This window comes from Phascolarctos cinereus, unplaced genomic scaffold, assembly GCF_003287225.1.
Source record: "Phascolarctos cinereus isolate Bilbo 61053 unplaced genomic scaffold, phaCin_HiC Scaffold_1;HRSCAF=81, whole genome shotgun sequence".
Classification (NCBI taxonomy): Eukaryota; Metazoa; Chordata; class Mammalia; order Diprotodontia; family Phascolarctidae; genus Phascolarctos; species Phascolarctos cinereus.
Window position 1 is genome coordinate 221,141,457 of NW_027555514.1, and position 18,623 is coordinate 221,160,079.

At 38.2% G+C, this 18,623-nt stretch overlaps 1 protein-coding gene across 2 annotated transcripts in view; it reads right to left on the reverse strand.

The window, feature by feature from the left end:
• Positions 1-18,623, reverse strand: part of R3HDM2 (R3H domain containing 2) — a 147,527-nt gene that overhangs the window by 51,521 nt on the left and 77,383 nt on the right. For both annotated transcript variants that reach the window (XM_078146006.1, XM_078146007.1), the window contains exon 3: positions 4,117-4,313. In XM_078146006.1, coding sequence (XP_078002132.1) covers positions 4,117-4,313 — 197 coding nt within the window. The remainder of the gene's footprint in view (positions 1-4,116; positions 4,314-18,623) is intronic.

Sequence of the window (18,623 nt, forward strand, 5' to 3'; positions counted from 1 at the left end):
TGAAATTGGGGAGAACAACACATACACACAATAAGGACATACAAAGTAAATAAAAGTAAATGGGGAAGGGGACAGCTACTTTGCAACTAAGCTTTGAAGGAAACTAGGGATTCTACAATGCAAAGGGGAGGAGGAAATACATTCTAGGCATGGAAAACAAGCATGGGCAAAGGCACTGAGATATATAATCTCACTGAGAAATAGCAAGAAGCCCAAGCAAGAAGTCTGGCTGGACCAATGAGTACATGAAAGGGAGTAATGTATAATTAGGCTGGTTGGAGGCAGGCTGTGAAAGGCTTTAAACGGCAGGGAAGTTCGTATGTGATTCTAGAGAACCGGGAACTGCTGGACTTAATTAAGCACTCTGGAATATGGACTAGAGAGGGTAAAGACTTAGGGCAGGTAGACACATTAAAAGACTATTTCAATAGTCCAGAAGAAGAGTGATAAGGATCTGAAAAAGGGCAATAGCCATGTGAGCAGACACAAGAGGACAGACATGAGAGATGTTATGGAGATAGAAACAAGATTTGACAACTAATAAGCTATATGGGATGAGGGAGAACAAAGAATCAAAGATGATTGTGGGTATTAAAGAATGATGGTATTATCTACAGTAACACAAAAACTAGAAAAAGGAGGGGGGGCGCCACCGAAGATAATAAGTTCTGTTTTGGACTTCTTGAGTTAGAGATGCCTATAGGTCATCTACTTTGAAACATCCAATAGTCTGTCAGTGATCCTATTAATGGAGTTCAAGAAAGGGACCAGGACTGGATATGGGGTCATCTGTGTAGAGATGAACCCATAGAAATTGATACAGTCGCTGAAAAAATATATAGAGAGAAAAGAAGTTCCAGGACAGAGCCTAGGAGCATACTCAAGAGCTAAAAAGAGGAATATCAACAACGATTCAGAAAGAAGTCTGAGAAAGATCAGACAGACAGGTAAGAGGATAACTGAGAAAAAGTAGTCATGAAAATCCAGAAAAGAGACTGAGAAAAAGCCGTTAAGATTTTGTAAGTGACCATTGGTAACTGTGGAGCGATTTCTGGTGAATGATGAAGCTGGAAGCCAGGAGCTGCAAGGGGTTGAGAAGTGAGTGAGAAGAGAAGATGTAGACAGGAGAATTTTTCCTCTAAGTATGGCTGTGAAAAGGAAGAAAGATATAAGACTACAGCTTAACAAGACAATGGGAAATTTTTAGGGCTAGGGAAAATCTTGGTATGTTTGGAGTTATCAGAGGAAGAGCCAAAATAAAGGGAGAGATTCAGTCTGTCAACACACATTTATTAAGCACCTACTATGTGCCAGGTATATAAAAAGAGGCAAAAGACAGCCTCTGCCCCCAAGGAGCTCACAATCTAATGGAAGAGACAATAAGCAAACAAATATGTACAAACAAGACACATGCACATAATAATGAAATGAGGGAAGGGACTAGTGTTAAGAGGTGTTGGGATAGACTTCTGGTAGAAAATGACATTTTAGCTAGGACTTAAAGGAAGCCAGGAAAGCCAGCAGGTAGAGATGAGGAGTGAGAGAATTTCAAGCATGGGTACAGACAGAAAATGTTTGGAGCTGAGAGATGGAGTGTCTTGTTTAAGGAACAACAAGGAAGCTTATCACTGTATCAAAGAGTACATTTCAGGGAATAAGAGGGGGAGGGAGGGAAGGGGGAAGGAAGAAAGAAGGGAGGGAGGGAGGGAGGAAGGTTGGTTAAAGTTATGAAGGGGCTTTGAATTCCAAACAGAGGATTTTGTATTTGATCCTGGAGGCAATATGGGAGCCACTGGAGTTGGTGGGTACAGAGGGTGGTGGTGATATAATTGTATCTGAGCTTTAGGAAAATCACTTTGGTGGTAGAATAGAGGATGGTCTGGAGTGGGCAAAGACTTGTGGTAGGCAGATCTACCTGCGGGCTATTGCAACAGTCCAAGTATAAGGACCCTGTACAAGGATGTTGGCAGATCAGAAGAGAAAAGGGGACATTCCAGAGATGCTGCAAGGTGAACAGGCCTTGGCAACAGAGTGAAGAGTGAATGATGGCATCTAAGCTATGAGCATGAGGAACTGGGTGAATCGTATTGCCCTCCATTCTAACAGCTAAGTGGTAATGGGGAAAGGTTTAAGGGGAAAGAGCTCCATGTTGAACATACTGAGTTTAAGATGTCTACTGAACATCCAGTTAGAGCTATCTGAAAAGGCAGCTGGAGATGTGAGATTGGAAATCAGCTAAGAAGTTGGAGGAAGATAGGTATATTTGAGAATTATCAGGATAGAAATGGTCATTAAATCCACAGGAACTGATGAGATCATCAAACGAAGTAGCACAGAAGGAGAAGAGAAAAGACCCAAGACAGAACTCTGTGGGACACCTACAGTTAGAGGGTAAGACCTGGATGAGGATCAGCAAAGGAGATTGAGGAGTGGTCAGATAGGCAAGAGGAAAACCAGGAGAATGTGGTGGCCTGAAAACCAAGAGAGAAGAAAGCATCAAGGAGAAGAAGGTGATCAAGAGATAAAGATCAAAGAGTGAAAGAGGAGGGGCCTGGATCAAAGGTACAAGCAGATGGATTAGGCCTAGGTAAGGAAAAGGGCCACTTCATAAATACTGGAGGAGAAAATGGGAGATGATGGCAAAAGTTGGGGAGATTTAGAGGAGAAGAGAAGGAGCTCACTGCGAATAGACTCTATTTTCTCAGTAAATTATAAAGCAAATTCCTGAGAGACTGTAGCAAGGGGTTGGTGTGGGATATCTGGGAAACAAAAGTCTGGAATAGGGCTGCTATAAGGAGTAACAGAGAACCAATTGGGGAGGAGTAACAGAGAACCAATTGGAGAGGAGCAAAAGGAATGTCTAGCTGCCGTGATGGACCAGTAGAGGTTAGATTATATAAACCTATAATAGACTCAGTCAGCACAACTGTGTAACTTTTTTCAGTGCTGTGCAACAGCAAATGATTTGGAATAGATGAGGCAGATAGTGGGAGTTAATACAGGGATGTGGTTTGACATGGCCTGAGCAATGACAGGAAAACTAGGCAAGGGACTTTAGAGCAAGAGAACAGTGTAATGGTGAACTGGTTTACTTCTCAAATGGGGAAGAAAGGAAAGGGAAACCAGAAAACACACTGAGAGGTCAAGGAAGTAGAGGTCATGTTGAGGATAAAGAATAGGATCAGGAATAATCAGGCATAGGATGATCCTGAACGATAACAGGTTATGGTCTAAGAGTACATTTTCAGAATTCTTGAACATGGAAACAGAATATTTGCAGTCAACAGTGACATCAAAGTGTGGTGGTCCCTGTGTTTGACTGAGGGGTTGTGACAATGCAGGTCATGGAACATGAGGAAACTAAAGAATTGGGAGGCCAAGTTTTGTGAAGCAATATTGTTGCTGAAATTTAGGATTACTCTTTGTAGGGGAACAGAATAGTCAGGTTAGGCTGGAATTGGTTCTGAGACTAGGTAAGTCAGCGGAAGAAAAAATAAATCTTGGAGGGAGAAGTACTATCTGGTAACAGAACTGCCCTCTTCTCTGCTCTGCTCTGCAGTCAGAATCTGGGCAGAAAACAATATGGCAGCCAAGGTGTGAAACACTGCTCAATCACCTACACCAAGTGGCAATTTCAGAACCTATTTTTGACCCAGTAAATGCTGATTGCTTTAACACAACCAGGATATGAATTTTAACACTGTGCACTAGGACAGATGCACAGTTTTGGTTGCAAGATTTTAATGACTGTAACGTTTCATGACTTGTCCTATCACATGCTTGTGATTCTATTTTTCTTTTTCTCCTCTGAAAAATCTTAAGTATATTAGACTACAGTTAGTAACATGGGCATATGATGTTAGACGAGAGTAATTAAGCCATATACATATACAGAGATTCTGAGATCAAGAATTATGTTTTGCTCTCTTTACAAATCTCTGTATGGATCTTATTATTTTAAAAGGAAGAGCCTTTGAAAGCAAGTGAAACTGAAATATAAAAAAGGGAAGCTGGAGACCTTTGACCCTACATGTGGCCAAACACCTACAGATTCCTCTGGCATCCAACAGGGACCCTTCCAAGTAAAAACCTAGGTATGCTTTCCTGGTCCCTTACCTGTGTCTCCTGCCGAACGCTAGTATCCTCACCCTCCTTCTCAATCTCTTCCTTACTTGGTGACTTGGATACAAACTTATTCTTGTTTACAGACTCTTCCACCAGCTTTTTTTCTGATTCTTTCATTATTTCCAAGGTCTCTTGAGTAGTGTTACTGTTAGACATCTTCAATAGAATATAGCAACGTCTACAGACACCTATGGGAAGAGCAAGTACAAAGAAAGCAAGGGTATGAGATAAATTCTGTATTTAAATTCCCCATGTACAGATTTGCATTTTGTATTTTGGTGTCTTCTTTGTTCTGAACACATAACGCTGGCTCTGGCAGCTTCCTGGGTTTACTCTCATGAAGGCCTCCCCAGCCCCCCAGCTCACCCCAGAAAGCTCTTGCTGCACTCAAGCAACATCTGCAGTTTCAGGACAGGGTTGCCCCACTTGCTCCACTCCCAGGAAAGAGGAGGATCTACTTTGGCACCCCTCAGTGACTCACCCTGTGAACCTCACAGGGACCAGCCACTGTCAGGGAAGCCAGCACTGTTGCCCACGCACAGGACTAGAAGCAGGTAATATCACTTCGCATAAAGACTACAGAGTTCTTCTCCTCAAAGCAACACCTGAAGTCAAACAGGCTTGGCACCAAAAGGAGACCCTTCCCCTCTCATGGATCACTAACTGTACTTCAGACCTAACTACTCTTCTGAAAAGGCAAGTCTGGAAACTCAATTCCATGTCTTGTCCCCAGTATAGTCCTGGAAACTTAACATAGTAACGGGTGACAATGTCTCCTGACAACAGTCATCAAAGACACTCCTTTTCCTTCTTAGATCCATTTGAAGATACAAGTGATCCTCAAGAAATGGGTAAGGCTCAGATCCTTATAATCTAGCCAATAGCTTACTAATGCTCAGACTCCTTAAGGGTCTGCCCAATATGACAGATGTTCTAATAAACCTTGTCTTTGGCTGAAGAAAAACGAAATGGGTGAGAATATTCAGTGCTGCATGTATTTATCTAAGAGTTTACTGCTTTTGTTCACTGTGACCTAGGATGCATTCTCAGTCTTCATGAGAGCCTAGCTTCCAAAGACTAGCTGAAGCTACCTGAGCTGGTGTTTTGTGTTCAGGATCCCAATCAAAAAATGAAAAACTTAAAAAAAAAATGAATTGAGGAGAAAAAAACGGCCAGTGTTTTCATTTGTCTTAAGTCTTCTATAAAATCTTAAACATCACTGAGACTTAGGAGCTATGCACAGGAATTGCTAATATATGATCACAAACTGGTGCTCTAAATTTGACGAACTAGTAAAACATGAAATTCATTCCATCAATGACAGTTCTTAGCTGGACTACCTTAACAGGAACAAAGACAGCGCTTTGAACACAGCACCCAGCTATGTTCACTCAAATTATTTTGTTATACTTGTTGGTATACATCTTTCCTATTAAATATTGAGCACTTTATGAGTCAGAGACCATTTTTTAACTCATCTTTGTATCCCCTTCAGTACCTAGCAAGGCGCCTTCCATACATGAGATGATCAATAAACACATCTTGAATGGATAAAACCTAAGATTTGAAAGAAACCTTAGAGGTCAACTAATTCAACTTCCTTCTCAGTGCATTAATTCCTTCTAATGGTATTTCTAAAGATGGTCAGTCTCTTCTTGAACAATTCCAACACACACAGCTCACTACTCTATGACAGCCCTCTCCATTGATGGATGGCTCAAACTGCTGGGAAATCCTTTTTTATAGAGCCAAAATACAGCTCCCTTTAACTTCTACCCATTAGCCACAGTTCTAACTTTCTAAAGCAACAATTAACAAGTCTAATGCCCTTTTCTACATAGCAGTCAGATATTTGAAAATGGAAATCGTGTTTCCTCATTCCAAAAGTCTCTTTTTCTCAAATTGCTGTTTCAAAAAATGAGGGCCATGAGAAAAAATACAAAGCAGCTATTTTTCTGCAGCTAAACTATCAAATTAAGTATGGAATCTATTTTGTAGTTCATTTTCTTCTTCCCCTATGGTCCAGAAGAGGGTCAACAATCTAGATAACTGGTACGATGTTATGGTATTTGATACTGCCAGAATTTCTAGGCCAAAGTACCATGAAAAAAATTTAAATCAAGTTGTCTGGGGGACTGATGTCTATGCACTATTCTGTCATGGAGTTTGCTTTTTGTTTAGTCTTTTCTCCTAACTTCATTCCCACCCCCCCAAAAAAAGAGACACAGCCATCTCAAGCTTCCAAGAGTTCTTATTGCCTTCCTTCTCATGGGCAACAGGAAGATTAAGTGGATCTACCTATTTCTGGGACTACAGATAGTTACTTCCAAAGAACTACTGGTTTCCCCAAAATGAGGAATAAGGAAGCAATAAAGAATAATGCAATGTTAAGAAAGTCTGTTTAGGTTAGTCAACATCCATCTATCAAAGATACCAAGAATACTGAAGACCTCAAAAACAAATTATGCTTTAAAAAACCCTACATCCAATTGTCTCCTTAATAGCTATCCTAGTCAGAAGACCCATCCTGTTAAGCATGGTTATGTTATCCTATGCTATTCAATGCACCTTAAAAATAAGACCATTTTTAGCTCAGAACTTCTTTTTCTACAGCTCCCACCTCATCCCTGATATATATAGATATATATAGATATATATAGATATATATATATATATATTACATATATATATCTTACATATATATATCTTACATATATATATCTTACATATATATATATATGTAAGAGCCCTTAAAAATACTGGTATATCTCTCAATATTAAAACAAAAATGAAAGTTACACCTTAAAATTGCATCTAGGTAATAAGATAGGTTATTATTCTAAAGATAATTCTTTAGAAAAGGAAAACTAAAAGAAGCATAAAGATACAGAGAAATTACTTCCAAGCTTTATGGCCTGTTAGGGAGGAAAAGGAGGGGAGGGGTTTGAGGTAGAGAAGAGTGGTTCTAGGAGAGGAATGAGACTAAACAAAATGCAACCACAACAGGAATAATGCACAGCTATGAAGCCCCCATGAGGGCCTATATATGTACCTCTTGCATCCTACTTCATGCACATTTAACACTTCAGCCAGGAAAGCAGTACAATTTCTAAAGCAGAATGTCTCCTGAGGACACTCAGCAGCTCAAAGCTGCTCACAAGGGACTGCCAGACTGCTGGGGCCAGAAGATGGGATGATAAGCAGGTAGGTGATCAGGAGCCAAGATATAGCAATCTTTTGTCAGAGAGACTGCTGCATATTCCCTATAAATTTCTGGTCTGCCAAGGTAAATGCATTCCATAGCAGAATGAGATTATGTATCCTTCCATCAACTTTCTAGGCACTGAGCCAAAAGGACACTGCACAGGAGACTCTCAGGGACAACAGGGATGGTCTGGAATTGTTTGCTTAAGAATATAGTATAGACCATATGAAGAGAGTCCCAAGAAGATGACAAGAATAACTGCTTAACATGAAAAAACAAAAACAAAGCAACAACAACAACAAAAATAACCTGTCCTATTCTATTAAATGAGCTATGGCAATATTAAGGCCTTACACCTCACTATAATCTTTTCAGACTAAGTAGAGTCTATTTTTCAACTAGCCATCATGTTAAAGAGGGGGAAAAAAATATAAAAAACAAAGTCATCAAAACTCATTCTCATGTAGCCCTCGATCCTACAGACAGAATACAGGAGAGGGGCAGCTAGGTGGCGCAGTGGATAGAGCACTGGCCCTGGAGTCAGGACGACCTGAGCTCAAATGCGGGCCTCAGGCACTTAACACTCACTAGCTGTGTGACACTGGGCAAGTCACTTAACCCCAATTGCCTCACCAAAAAAAAAAAAAGAATACAGGAGGACCAAGAAATATTATGAACACCTCAAACTTAGAGAGGTACTTTTTCTTTAGTCCATGGGTTATGTGACTATAGGAAATAACTGAAATAGATGAGTTCCTTTTGGGTCCTCCATTTCAAAGCTCTGAAAGGGAATAAAATATACTAGAGAGTAGGGTACTGGAATATAAAGTACTAATGGAACGTGGTCAATTGGAACATGTGCCAACCCTTTGAGGTCTATAGGAATCAACCAAAACTAGACTTCATTAGCACTCACTCAACTGATATTGATGATGGGCCCAATACCAAATCACAAAAACAAAAAATATCCTTCTCTATGGCTGCAAAGGAGTCACTAACTCATGGGGAAAAGCCCACAGGTGCTGGTTTCTATCCATAGCAATTCTTTAGGAAGGAGTGAGAGGGAGTAACTCCATTAAAATGTTCTGGAAATACACCTACTTTCTTTGCTCAATATCTGCTATGGCTGTACTTGCCCTGAAACAAGAACTGCAGATGCCTTGCTTAATAGACTGACATGTTCGTTGAGCTTTACTGCAGTTTCTGACAGGCTCTCTGCATTGCTAGCCAAAACTGCATTTTTCAACTTCCGTTAGCAAAAGGGATCAAATCTTCACCTCCCTCATAGACAGAGCACCAGAGATGGTTTTCTCCATGCTGCTCCTATTCCTATTGATTCATTCAAAGAATCCCAGAATAAAGAAAAAACACAGAATCACAGGGATGGAAAGATCTTGAAAGGCCATCTACTTCTCTCTTGTCCTTCCCAAAGATTGAACTAAAACAAACTAAATAGAGAAGAATGCATCACCACCTTATCTTTCACAGCATGGTCAGGATGCTCTTTGTAGCTAATAAAAATTTCACAGTGTATTTAAATCCAATCCCTCCTACTCTTTTCTTATTAACCAATACCATAGGTATATCATAGTTATCTAGCATTCAAGGTAATCATCTCTGAAGTAGAGACAGCCCTATCATAATAATCCAACACAATAAACCCATCAATCAAGAAGCATTTATTAAACACCACTTACATGCCAGCTCTGAAGAAATTGGGGCTTCAAAAATAAAAATAAAACAGTTCCTGCCCTCAATGAGCTTACTTTAAATTGGGGAAAACAACACATACACACATAAGGACATACGAAGTAAAAAAAAAAAGTTAATTCCAGGGGGAGACACTAGCAACCAAGGTTGGGGGCAGTTGCTGAACTAAGCTTTGAAGGAAACGAGGGATACTTCAATGCAGAGGAGGAGGGAGTGAATGCTAGGCATGGGAAACAAGCATAGGCAAAAAGGCACTGAGGTACATAATGTCATTGAGAAATAGCAAGAAACCCAGTTTGGCTGGACCAATGAGTACATGAAAGGGAATAACATATAATTAGGGTGGCTGGAGGCAAGTTGTGAAGGGCTTTAAAAGCCAAACAGAGGAGTTTGTATATGATTCTCGAGATGGTAGAAAGTCACAATGGACTTAATTGAGCAGGCAAGTGAAATGGTCACAACTGTGCTTTAGGAATATCACTATGGCAGCCCAGGGAAGTATGGATTAGAGAAGGGAAAGACCTGGGGCAGGGAGATTCATTAGATTACTGTAATATTCCAGAAGAGGGGTGATGAGAGCCATGTGATTGGAAAGAAGAGATCAAAAATTTTTTAAAGTCCTAAACCTAAGCACCAACCTCCCCCCCAAGCATTTCTACATAAACAGAACACAAAGGATTATATATGAATGAAATCATGAATCTTCACTTCATACCAGTTGTTCTTTCTTTTTGAAATATGTGACAAATTCCACACATTATTTTTAAAACTCCTCTGCTTGTCTGATTTTTGTACTGAATTTCCTTTGGGCTTCTTCTGCCCCATTTAAAAAAAGTTTCAATGGTCTTCTTTTATTGGTATCATTATTGCTAACTTTCTTCTCCCTCACACCCTAACCCCATTAAAAACTGAGACAATGGAAGAAAAAAAAACCAAAAACTCCTATCTTCCCTTGGAAACATAGTTGGTTACTGCATTACTAGGAGTTCTTCTAAGTCTTTCAAAGTTGTTTTTCTTTATCATGCTGCTTTCTGTATATAAATTGTTCTACTTCAACTTAGAATCGGCTCATATTACCCAAGATTCTCTGAAATTTGTCTCTTTTCATTTCTTATGGTGCATCAATAAAATTCCATTGAATTCACATAATACAGAGGCAACCTAAAACATCCACTTATATTCTAGTTCTATTTTTCCCCCTTTTAATTTCCCCTTCAGGAGCTGAATGCTTGTTTTGCTTGAGGCTATTTGCTCCCCAGTATTATCTTCCCTCCTGAATGCCCTCCATCCACCTATTCCCCAACCCTACTTACTCCCATGTTAAGTTTCATGTACTTCTAGACCAAATTTTGTTTGTGTGTTTCTGTGTGTGTTCAGGCCTCCTTTGTTTCAATTAAGAGACACGTTCACCTGATGCCCACTTCCCACCCACTCCTTCCTCCATGCTTAAATATTCTTCTCATGCATCTCAATTATGAAAAATAGCAAATTCCACCACCTTATTTCTCCTTTCTACATCAGCACATTTCTCCTTTTACCATTCCGTCTTTTTTTCTCTCTTCAAATCCTCAGAACAGAACCAAGTGGACAGACATGAGAGCTATTGTAGAGGGAGAATCCACAACACTTGACTAGTGAATCTTTGGTAATTTACCTTTATCTCATTTGGTTAAGAATACAATTCCTACCCATATTTATGAAAAGCTATACAGTCTACTTCTCTTCTTTAATATTAAAGTCTTAAGTCCTTGTAGAATTTATTGTGGAATATGGTGTAAGGTGTTGATCTAAGTCTAATTTCAGCCAGACTTTTTTCCAGTTTCCTAACAGTTTTTATCAAATAAAACTTTCCTAGGTAATTTATGTTTTCCAGTTTATAGAACACTAGTCTGAGTTCCATTATTTCTCATTTTCATTTGTATTATCTGTTCCACTGATTTACCTCTCTATTTTTTAACCAATGCCAAATTGTTTTAATACTACTACTTTATATGTTTTGAAGTCTGCAAGTATTAGTCTCCCTTCATTCCCACCTCTCATTCTATTCTCTCTGATGTACTAGATCTTTTATTTTTCTTGAGTTGTGTAAAATATACCTTTGATAGTTTGACTGGAATAGCATTAAAACAGTAAATTATCTTTGGCAGTATTTTTATTATATTGGCATAATCCAGTAAAGAGCCTTGAATTTTCTTCCAGCTATTTAAGTTGTTCTTTGTTTCCTTAAGGAGGACTTTATAAATATGTTTATATTAGCATTTCTTGGCTTTGGGTTTGACAAAAGACAGTAGTAGCTGGAAAGGTGATAGGAAGATAAGACACACTGCTTCATTATTGGTGGAGCTGTGACAACCATTTTAAAAAGCAATTTAGAATTATGCAAATAAAGTGGCTAAAATGTCCATATCCTTTGACCCACTACCAGGTTTATACCCTAAGGAGGTCACTGATAAGAAAGGTCCCATGTACACCAAACTATTTATAGCAGTACTTTTTGTAATAGCAAAGAATTTGAAATAAGGTAGACACCCCTGAGCTGAGAAATGGCTGAACAAACTCTGGGACATGAATGTAATTATTACTGTGCTGTAAAAATTATGAATGTTACGAATATGAAAATATGCTTAATATGAATGTATAAGTAGAGCCTATATAAGATCACATGCTGTCTTGGGGAGGGGAGAGGAGAAAGAGGAGGAGAAAATTTAAAACTTGAAATCTTATGGAAATGAATGTTGAAAACTTAAATAAATTATTAAAAAAAGAATGTGGTAGGAAAAGGGAAAAAAGAAAAAAAAATTATGAATATAATGAACATAGAAAAGCAAGAAAAGATCTATATGAACTGATAAAGTAAGCAGAGCCAAGGAAAGAGTACACAAAATGATTACAATGTAAATGGAAGAACAAGCAAAAAACAATCAAAAGTGAATACTGCAAAATTACAAAGAACAAACATGGCTCCAAAGAAGAGATATGAGAAGACATCTTCACTCCACTCCTTTGCTGAGATGGGAGGTCCACACTGCATATAGTTTCAGATCTTTTCAATGTATTAAGCAGTTCTGCTTTTCTCTTCTTTTTTGATCTTATTTTCTTTTTAAAACATTATTTGTTTTACAGAATGGTTCTCTGGGAAAGGAGAGAGGGAGGGATATGGGGGAAATGATGTTTAAAAAGGCATCAGTGAAATTTATTTTTTAAAAAAGATGGTAATTGGGGAGTGTAGTCAAGATGGCAACTCTTTTTGTGGTGGCAAAGCATGGGAAAATGAGGAGATGCTCATCAACTGGGGAATGGCTGAACAAGTTGTGGTATGTGATTGTGATGGAATACTACTGTGCTATAAGAAATGATGAGCAGGTGGATTTCAGAAAAACCCAGAAAGACTTACATGAACTGATACAAAGTGAAGTGAGCAAAACCAAGAGAACAGTGTACACAGTAACTGAAATACTGTATGAAGATCAACTGTGAATGACATGGCTATTCTCAGAAATACAATGATCCAAGACAGTTCTGAATGACTTATCATGAAAAATGCTATCCATCTACAGAGAAAGAACTGATAGACTCTGAATGCAAATTGAAACACATATTTTTTAATTTTTCTTTTTTTTTTGGGAGGGGGTTTCTGCTTTCTTTCACATGACTAATATGGAAATATGTTTTATATAACTGCACATGTATAACCTATAGCACATTACTTGCCTTTTCAATAAAGGGCAAGGGGTGAGAGAACTTAGAACTCAAAATTTCTCAAAAATGAATGTTTTTATGTGTAATTGGAAAAAATTATATATTAGAATGATAAAAAGATAGTAATTCTGAAAAAAGTAAACTTAAGTAAGTTATTAATCATTTACAAAATGCTGTCTAAGTTTTAGGCACAGCCTAAAAGAAGAATAAAGGTTAGAAATATTACCAACCGTCTCTGGTTCCTACATACTTTCAGCTCTCTAGTGTGGCTAATCAGGTACTTAATTAATACTGAATTTAACATTTATAAGATGTCTACTATGTGTAAGATTGAAGATACAAAGATAAATAGGTCACAGGCCTACTCTCAAGAACTTTGCAGTCACACAATTATAAGGTAAGTGCAAAAGAGGTCAAGGCAAAAGGACTAGGGTAATTTTTAGTAAGGAAAGAGAGAGGTTCACTTTCACCTAAGGAAGTAGGGATGAGAAAAGGCATTTTGGAGGATGTGGCATCTCAGCTGGGCCTTGAAAGAAACAACTTTAATACAGAGACTAGAGAGAGGAGAAACAAAACAGGGACAGAGGGGAGAGAAGTTCATTCCAGCAATACCATGATAAATAAAACCCTAGGGGAACAGGCAAGATTAATTATGGCCTCAGACTGCCAGTTCAATTCCCAGCTCTTCCGACAAACCTTGTTGGTACCAATGGATCAGAATTACTTTCATCTCTCTTTTGAAATCAATAATTTTCCTACCCATTCTTACACTCTACAACTACCTGATCCAAAGACAAGTGTACTGATCCAGATAGTATCACAGCTTATAACCTGGGCTAGTCAGGCTTTCTATTTTGATGTTTTTCTGCCACTAGAGTGGCACCAAACCCCCTGTTTGCCTCAATATACTCCCAATCCAGTCAGTATGGAAAGGGACAGCCAATCATACTCTAATATCTTTATTTCCTTAAGATAAGACAACTATCAGTGTTAGTATCCTTGAAAGAAAAGTCATACATATAGGCATTAAATAGATTTCATGCTTTGGGAAACAGAATATTTTTCTTTACATGTAATGGATTAACTGAGTTATAAGGTGGTGGTGGAGGGAGAAGTTTCCTCTCAAAAAGACATTTGATGTTACGTTAATGGTTCACTTCTATGGACTCAAGCATAGGTCAAATCAGAGGTTTCCAAACTTATTTGGCCTATCACTCCCTTTAAAAAAAATGTACTCAGTGCCTTCCTTGGAAATCTACTTTCTTTAACCCTTTAATAGTTTTTTTAAAATTTGCATTATTTCAAGAAAATATAAAGTATATATTTTTAAATGATGTATCTTAAATTTAATAATTTATTGTAATTTTGTAGGAGTTTTCCTGCATTGAAATTTTAATGATACAATATTGCCAACACTTGCTTGTTAAGACCTGTCAGCAGACTTGACCACTGATGGGTTACAACTTGTACTTTGTGCATTTATTTTTTAATCACTATGTTTAATTACTTTTAATCATTTTAATCACACAAAAGTATTTAATCACTATGACTTTAACTGTTACACAACAGATAAAATAAGTACAAACAGTTTTTCAAAATTTTCTTATCTTCTTTCCTTATGCTTCTACTGCCCCTTTATTTTTATTCACTGTCCCCCAACTGCACCCAAGACTACTACCACCCCTCTGGATCGTTCTAGCACCAGCTCCAGGGGCAGTATTGACCACTTTGGCAACTTATGGGTTAAATCTTGAAAAAGTATTGCCATTCAGGGAGCATATGGGCTACTCCAGCTAACCCCTAAAGACCCTTCCCATGCAGATTCTATCACTAAGCAAAGAGGATAGATGAGATGACCTCCCAAGGTCATTTTGATCCCACAGTTTGTGGAATAGATAAGAACTAAAAGACATGAGAGAACATACAGGGCCTTTTCTGTGTCTCTGACCTCTCTGGATGATATAAAGAAGTAAGTTACCCACCCTTCCTTCCTTCCAGGCTTCAGTGACACTACAACTTCTAGTTCTCTTCCAGTCTCTTACCTGCTCCTTCTCCTTCCTTTGCTGGCTCCTCCTCATTCAGTCTCCTAAATATAGGTACTCTTGATTTTTAAAAACACTTCTCAGAAGTTGTACACAGTAACCGCAACACTGTGCAATCGTCAACTATGACAGACTTAGGTCTTCTCAGCAATACAATGATCCAAGACAATTCCAAAGGACCCATGATAAGAAAAGCTATCCACGTCCAGAAAAAGAAATATGGAGTCTGAATGCAGATTAAAGTATACTATTTTCACCTCATTTTTTCTTGCTCTTGGTTTTTCCCTTTTGTTCTAATTCTTCTTTCACAACATGACTAATGTAGAAATATGTTTAACATGATTGCACATGTATAACCTATATCAACTGCTTGTTGTCTTGGGGAAGGAAGAGGGAGAAAAATTTGGAACTCAAAAATCTTATGAAAAATGAATGCTGAAAACATACAATACATACTATCTACCAAAAAAAAATTTTTAAAACACTTCTCAGAAAGCCCAAGTATAAATGGGAAGGTAACAAGAGGGGGGAAGATTTAACTCATGTGCTTTTCCTCTTCTTTGGTCTCCTGCATTCTGTTCTCAAGAATCTTTTCCCTCTACTCTCTCTTCTGGTGATTTATCTACTCCCAAGGCTTTAACTTTAAAGACTCACCAAACCTAGGGCTCCAGGACTAAAGGTCCAACTACTTGGTAGGCAATACCTGAATGTCCTATCAGCATTTAAGCTTAACATGAGCTAAATCAAAGTTATAATCTTTGTCCCAAAACCTGCCCTCCTAATATTTTTACTTCTAATGATGACACCACTGTGTTCTCCTAGTCACCAAGACTGGAAACTTCCCTTGCCTTGACTCTCTCATCTTCACATCCATTCCCTTATCATATCTCTTGATTCTACCTCCATAATATCTCTTCTATCCACCCATTCTTTCCACTTCACAGGATCATAAGAACTTTGAGTTTTAGTCCAGTTCCTCTGACTACAATTCTATTGTTCCTTTCATTAAACTCTACTGCTTTCTACTACCACCAGCCAAGTTCATGCCTTTAATTAAATTATGCTAGAATTATTAAACTAATTGCTCTAGGAACAACTCACTCTATTCTCATATCTACAATCCATCCTACAAATTACTACTAAAGTAAAGTAAATTTTAATTCATGGCTTTATACTTACCAATAGCTTGCCACGACTCTATTTTATAGGCTATATATTCAAGGCCTTCCATGCACTGGTTCTAGGCTATCTTTTCAGCCTTACTTCACATTATCCCTTTCCAATATGTTACCCCTCTAGCCAAAATGAACTTACTCACCATAATCTAGATACTCTTTCCTTTTTATGGTACCTTTATTCATAGTACCTTTGCTCTGGTCCCTTCATAGTTGAAGTGCATTTCTCTATCATTTCTACTACCTATTGAAATACTTCTCATTCCAAGGCACAGCTCAAGTATATTCTCCTGTTCCTCACCCCACCCTTGGCCCCTGGCCCTAAACCAGAAGTAATCCCTTCCTCTGAGGAAAGCACTGTTTGTAGCTCTCCTACACCTATGCATTTTAATCATATACATACACACACTATTGTTACATATATATGCTATAATTTCCCTACTCCTTGAGGAATGAGACTTATTTATCTCTGTATTCCCCACACCATCTACCACAGTATCATAAACAAAGTACTTAGAATAATCTTACAGCTATGCACAAAGGTAAAAAATATATACCATCTTTTTTTTCAATTCAAAACAACTTCTAGAAAAGTTATGAATACCTTCGATATATGAATGAATTATATTTTTGTCCCTCAGTATGGCAGTGAAGTTGGAAGAGACAGACATCAGATCTTCTGTGATAAGAAATAAACAATGAATACAGTTAAAGTTCAGCAACCTATTCAAGAAATATGGAGGAGCTAGGAAAGTAAAGAGATAAGGATATCCAAGGGGAAATGGGGAAGAAAGAACAGGAAGTTGTCCCCAATCACTCTTCTCTTGATAGACCAAATTGACATGACGAACACATGTTAGCAGGGAACCTCAAGATCCAGGCTGGAGGAGGATAAGGAGAATACAAGTGAGAAACTGTCAGTTTCTGACTCAGTTTTACAGCCACAGAGGTAAACAAGAAAGGTTTAGAAATAAAGGGAGAGCTCACACTGTCCTGCAGCTTACTACTTGATCTGGACCTGAAAGCCACTAAATTTGTTAAAGAGATAGCAGTTTAAGTCCACAAAAAGATCCAGGAGTCAGGGTTGAATTATAGGTACTTCAACCTTAGAAACAGATAGGAGGTATATACCCTACCAGCCCTTTCTCCACCTACCAAATCACATAAACTGACATCCCATTATCATGTATATGTTAAACAGTAACTCTTAAGACAGTTAAAAAGGAATCTTACACCATTTTTGAGCACTTCATTTCACAGTTCTATATAAGGCACTGGTATTAATGTCATATATCACTGAATAAGTACATTCTGCAAGGTTAAATGATGATGTGTTTATGTTCTATCTGCTCACTGGCCCCTGGGTCAGCCAATCTGAACCAGGGCTCCATGGCAACAGGCTCTATCACTAAGAGCTAAGATGAGATTTTTTTCCTCCTTTTTTTTTTAAAATATAACATTTCCACAGAAACTGCCGCAAATGTTGGTCACAGAACACTTTCCACAGATATGCAAGATACATATTACCAATTTGATATACCAGAAAATAACTGGCTCTGACAATGGGATCTATGCAAATAACCATACTCATACTGGCTATCTCAGAACAAAGGCTTGAAAAAAGCAAAACAAAAGACTTGGAAATGTTCCCATGTTTCAACTCACTGAAGACACTAATGAACCCCTGAACTACAGGAAAACCAATCCCGGGTAACCCCCCTATTGAGGGGGTGGGGTTTAGCCCTGCTGACATCATAATTTTATGCTTCTTACATGAAAACACATGGAGTTAGGTCTAAAGGCAAGATTATTAACTCCTGATGAACTTTCTTTCTCTTCTCTCTAAACATTATTATATAGCCACTATTCTTTTAAGGGTTAAAATGCTTACACCCCCCATTAGGTATATACTACAAAAACGTCAAAGACAGAAATGTCACATCTATTATCAAAATATTCATTACAGCATTTTCCTCTTTGTGGGCCCATTGATTAGGGAATGGCTAAACACCTTGTTATACATTAATGAAATGGTATATTACTTTGCTACAAGAAGGACTATGCGTAGAATCCAGAGAAAAATGGGAAGCTAACACAGAACTTGACAGAGAGTGAAGTAGGCAGGAGTAGAAAAACAATAGGCAGTATATGGTTGTGAAAATGGAAATAGAAAGAACAAAATGAAACTGATCACTATGTAGCTATGATTCTAAGCTTGGCCCTGGAGAAGACTTGAGAGAATGTACCTCTATTCCTCATTCTGTGGATTATGAGCACATAATAGAACATACACTATTGAACTTGATTGATGTGCTGATTAGTTTTGGTAAACTGGTTTTTTTTTCTTTTATTTTAAAATATTTATTAAAAGGGGAAGGCTTCCTTTTTTTCTGTTTCATTCTGTAATTTCATCTGAGCCCACTAGAACAAGGCAATCCTACCTCTCCTCCCTAATTGATTCTCTATCCCACTCACCACGGAAGCTGTTCAAAATTCTTCTCTTCAAGCTTCCCACAGCAAGAAAATAGAAGCGATTCAATGAGTCTCTCTTTTCCCCTTCTCATCTCACATTACTCCAACATGCCCTATTATCCCCTACTTCACTCTAGTCTCTGATAAAGAGGTGGCCCATCTCCCTGCTAAAATAAATACCTCTACATGCACTCT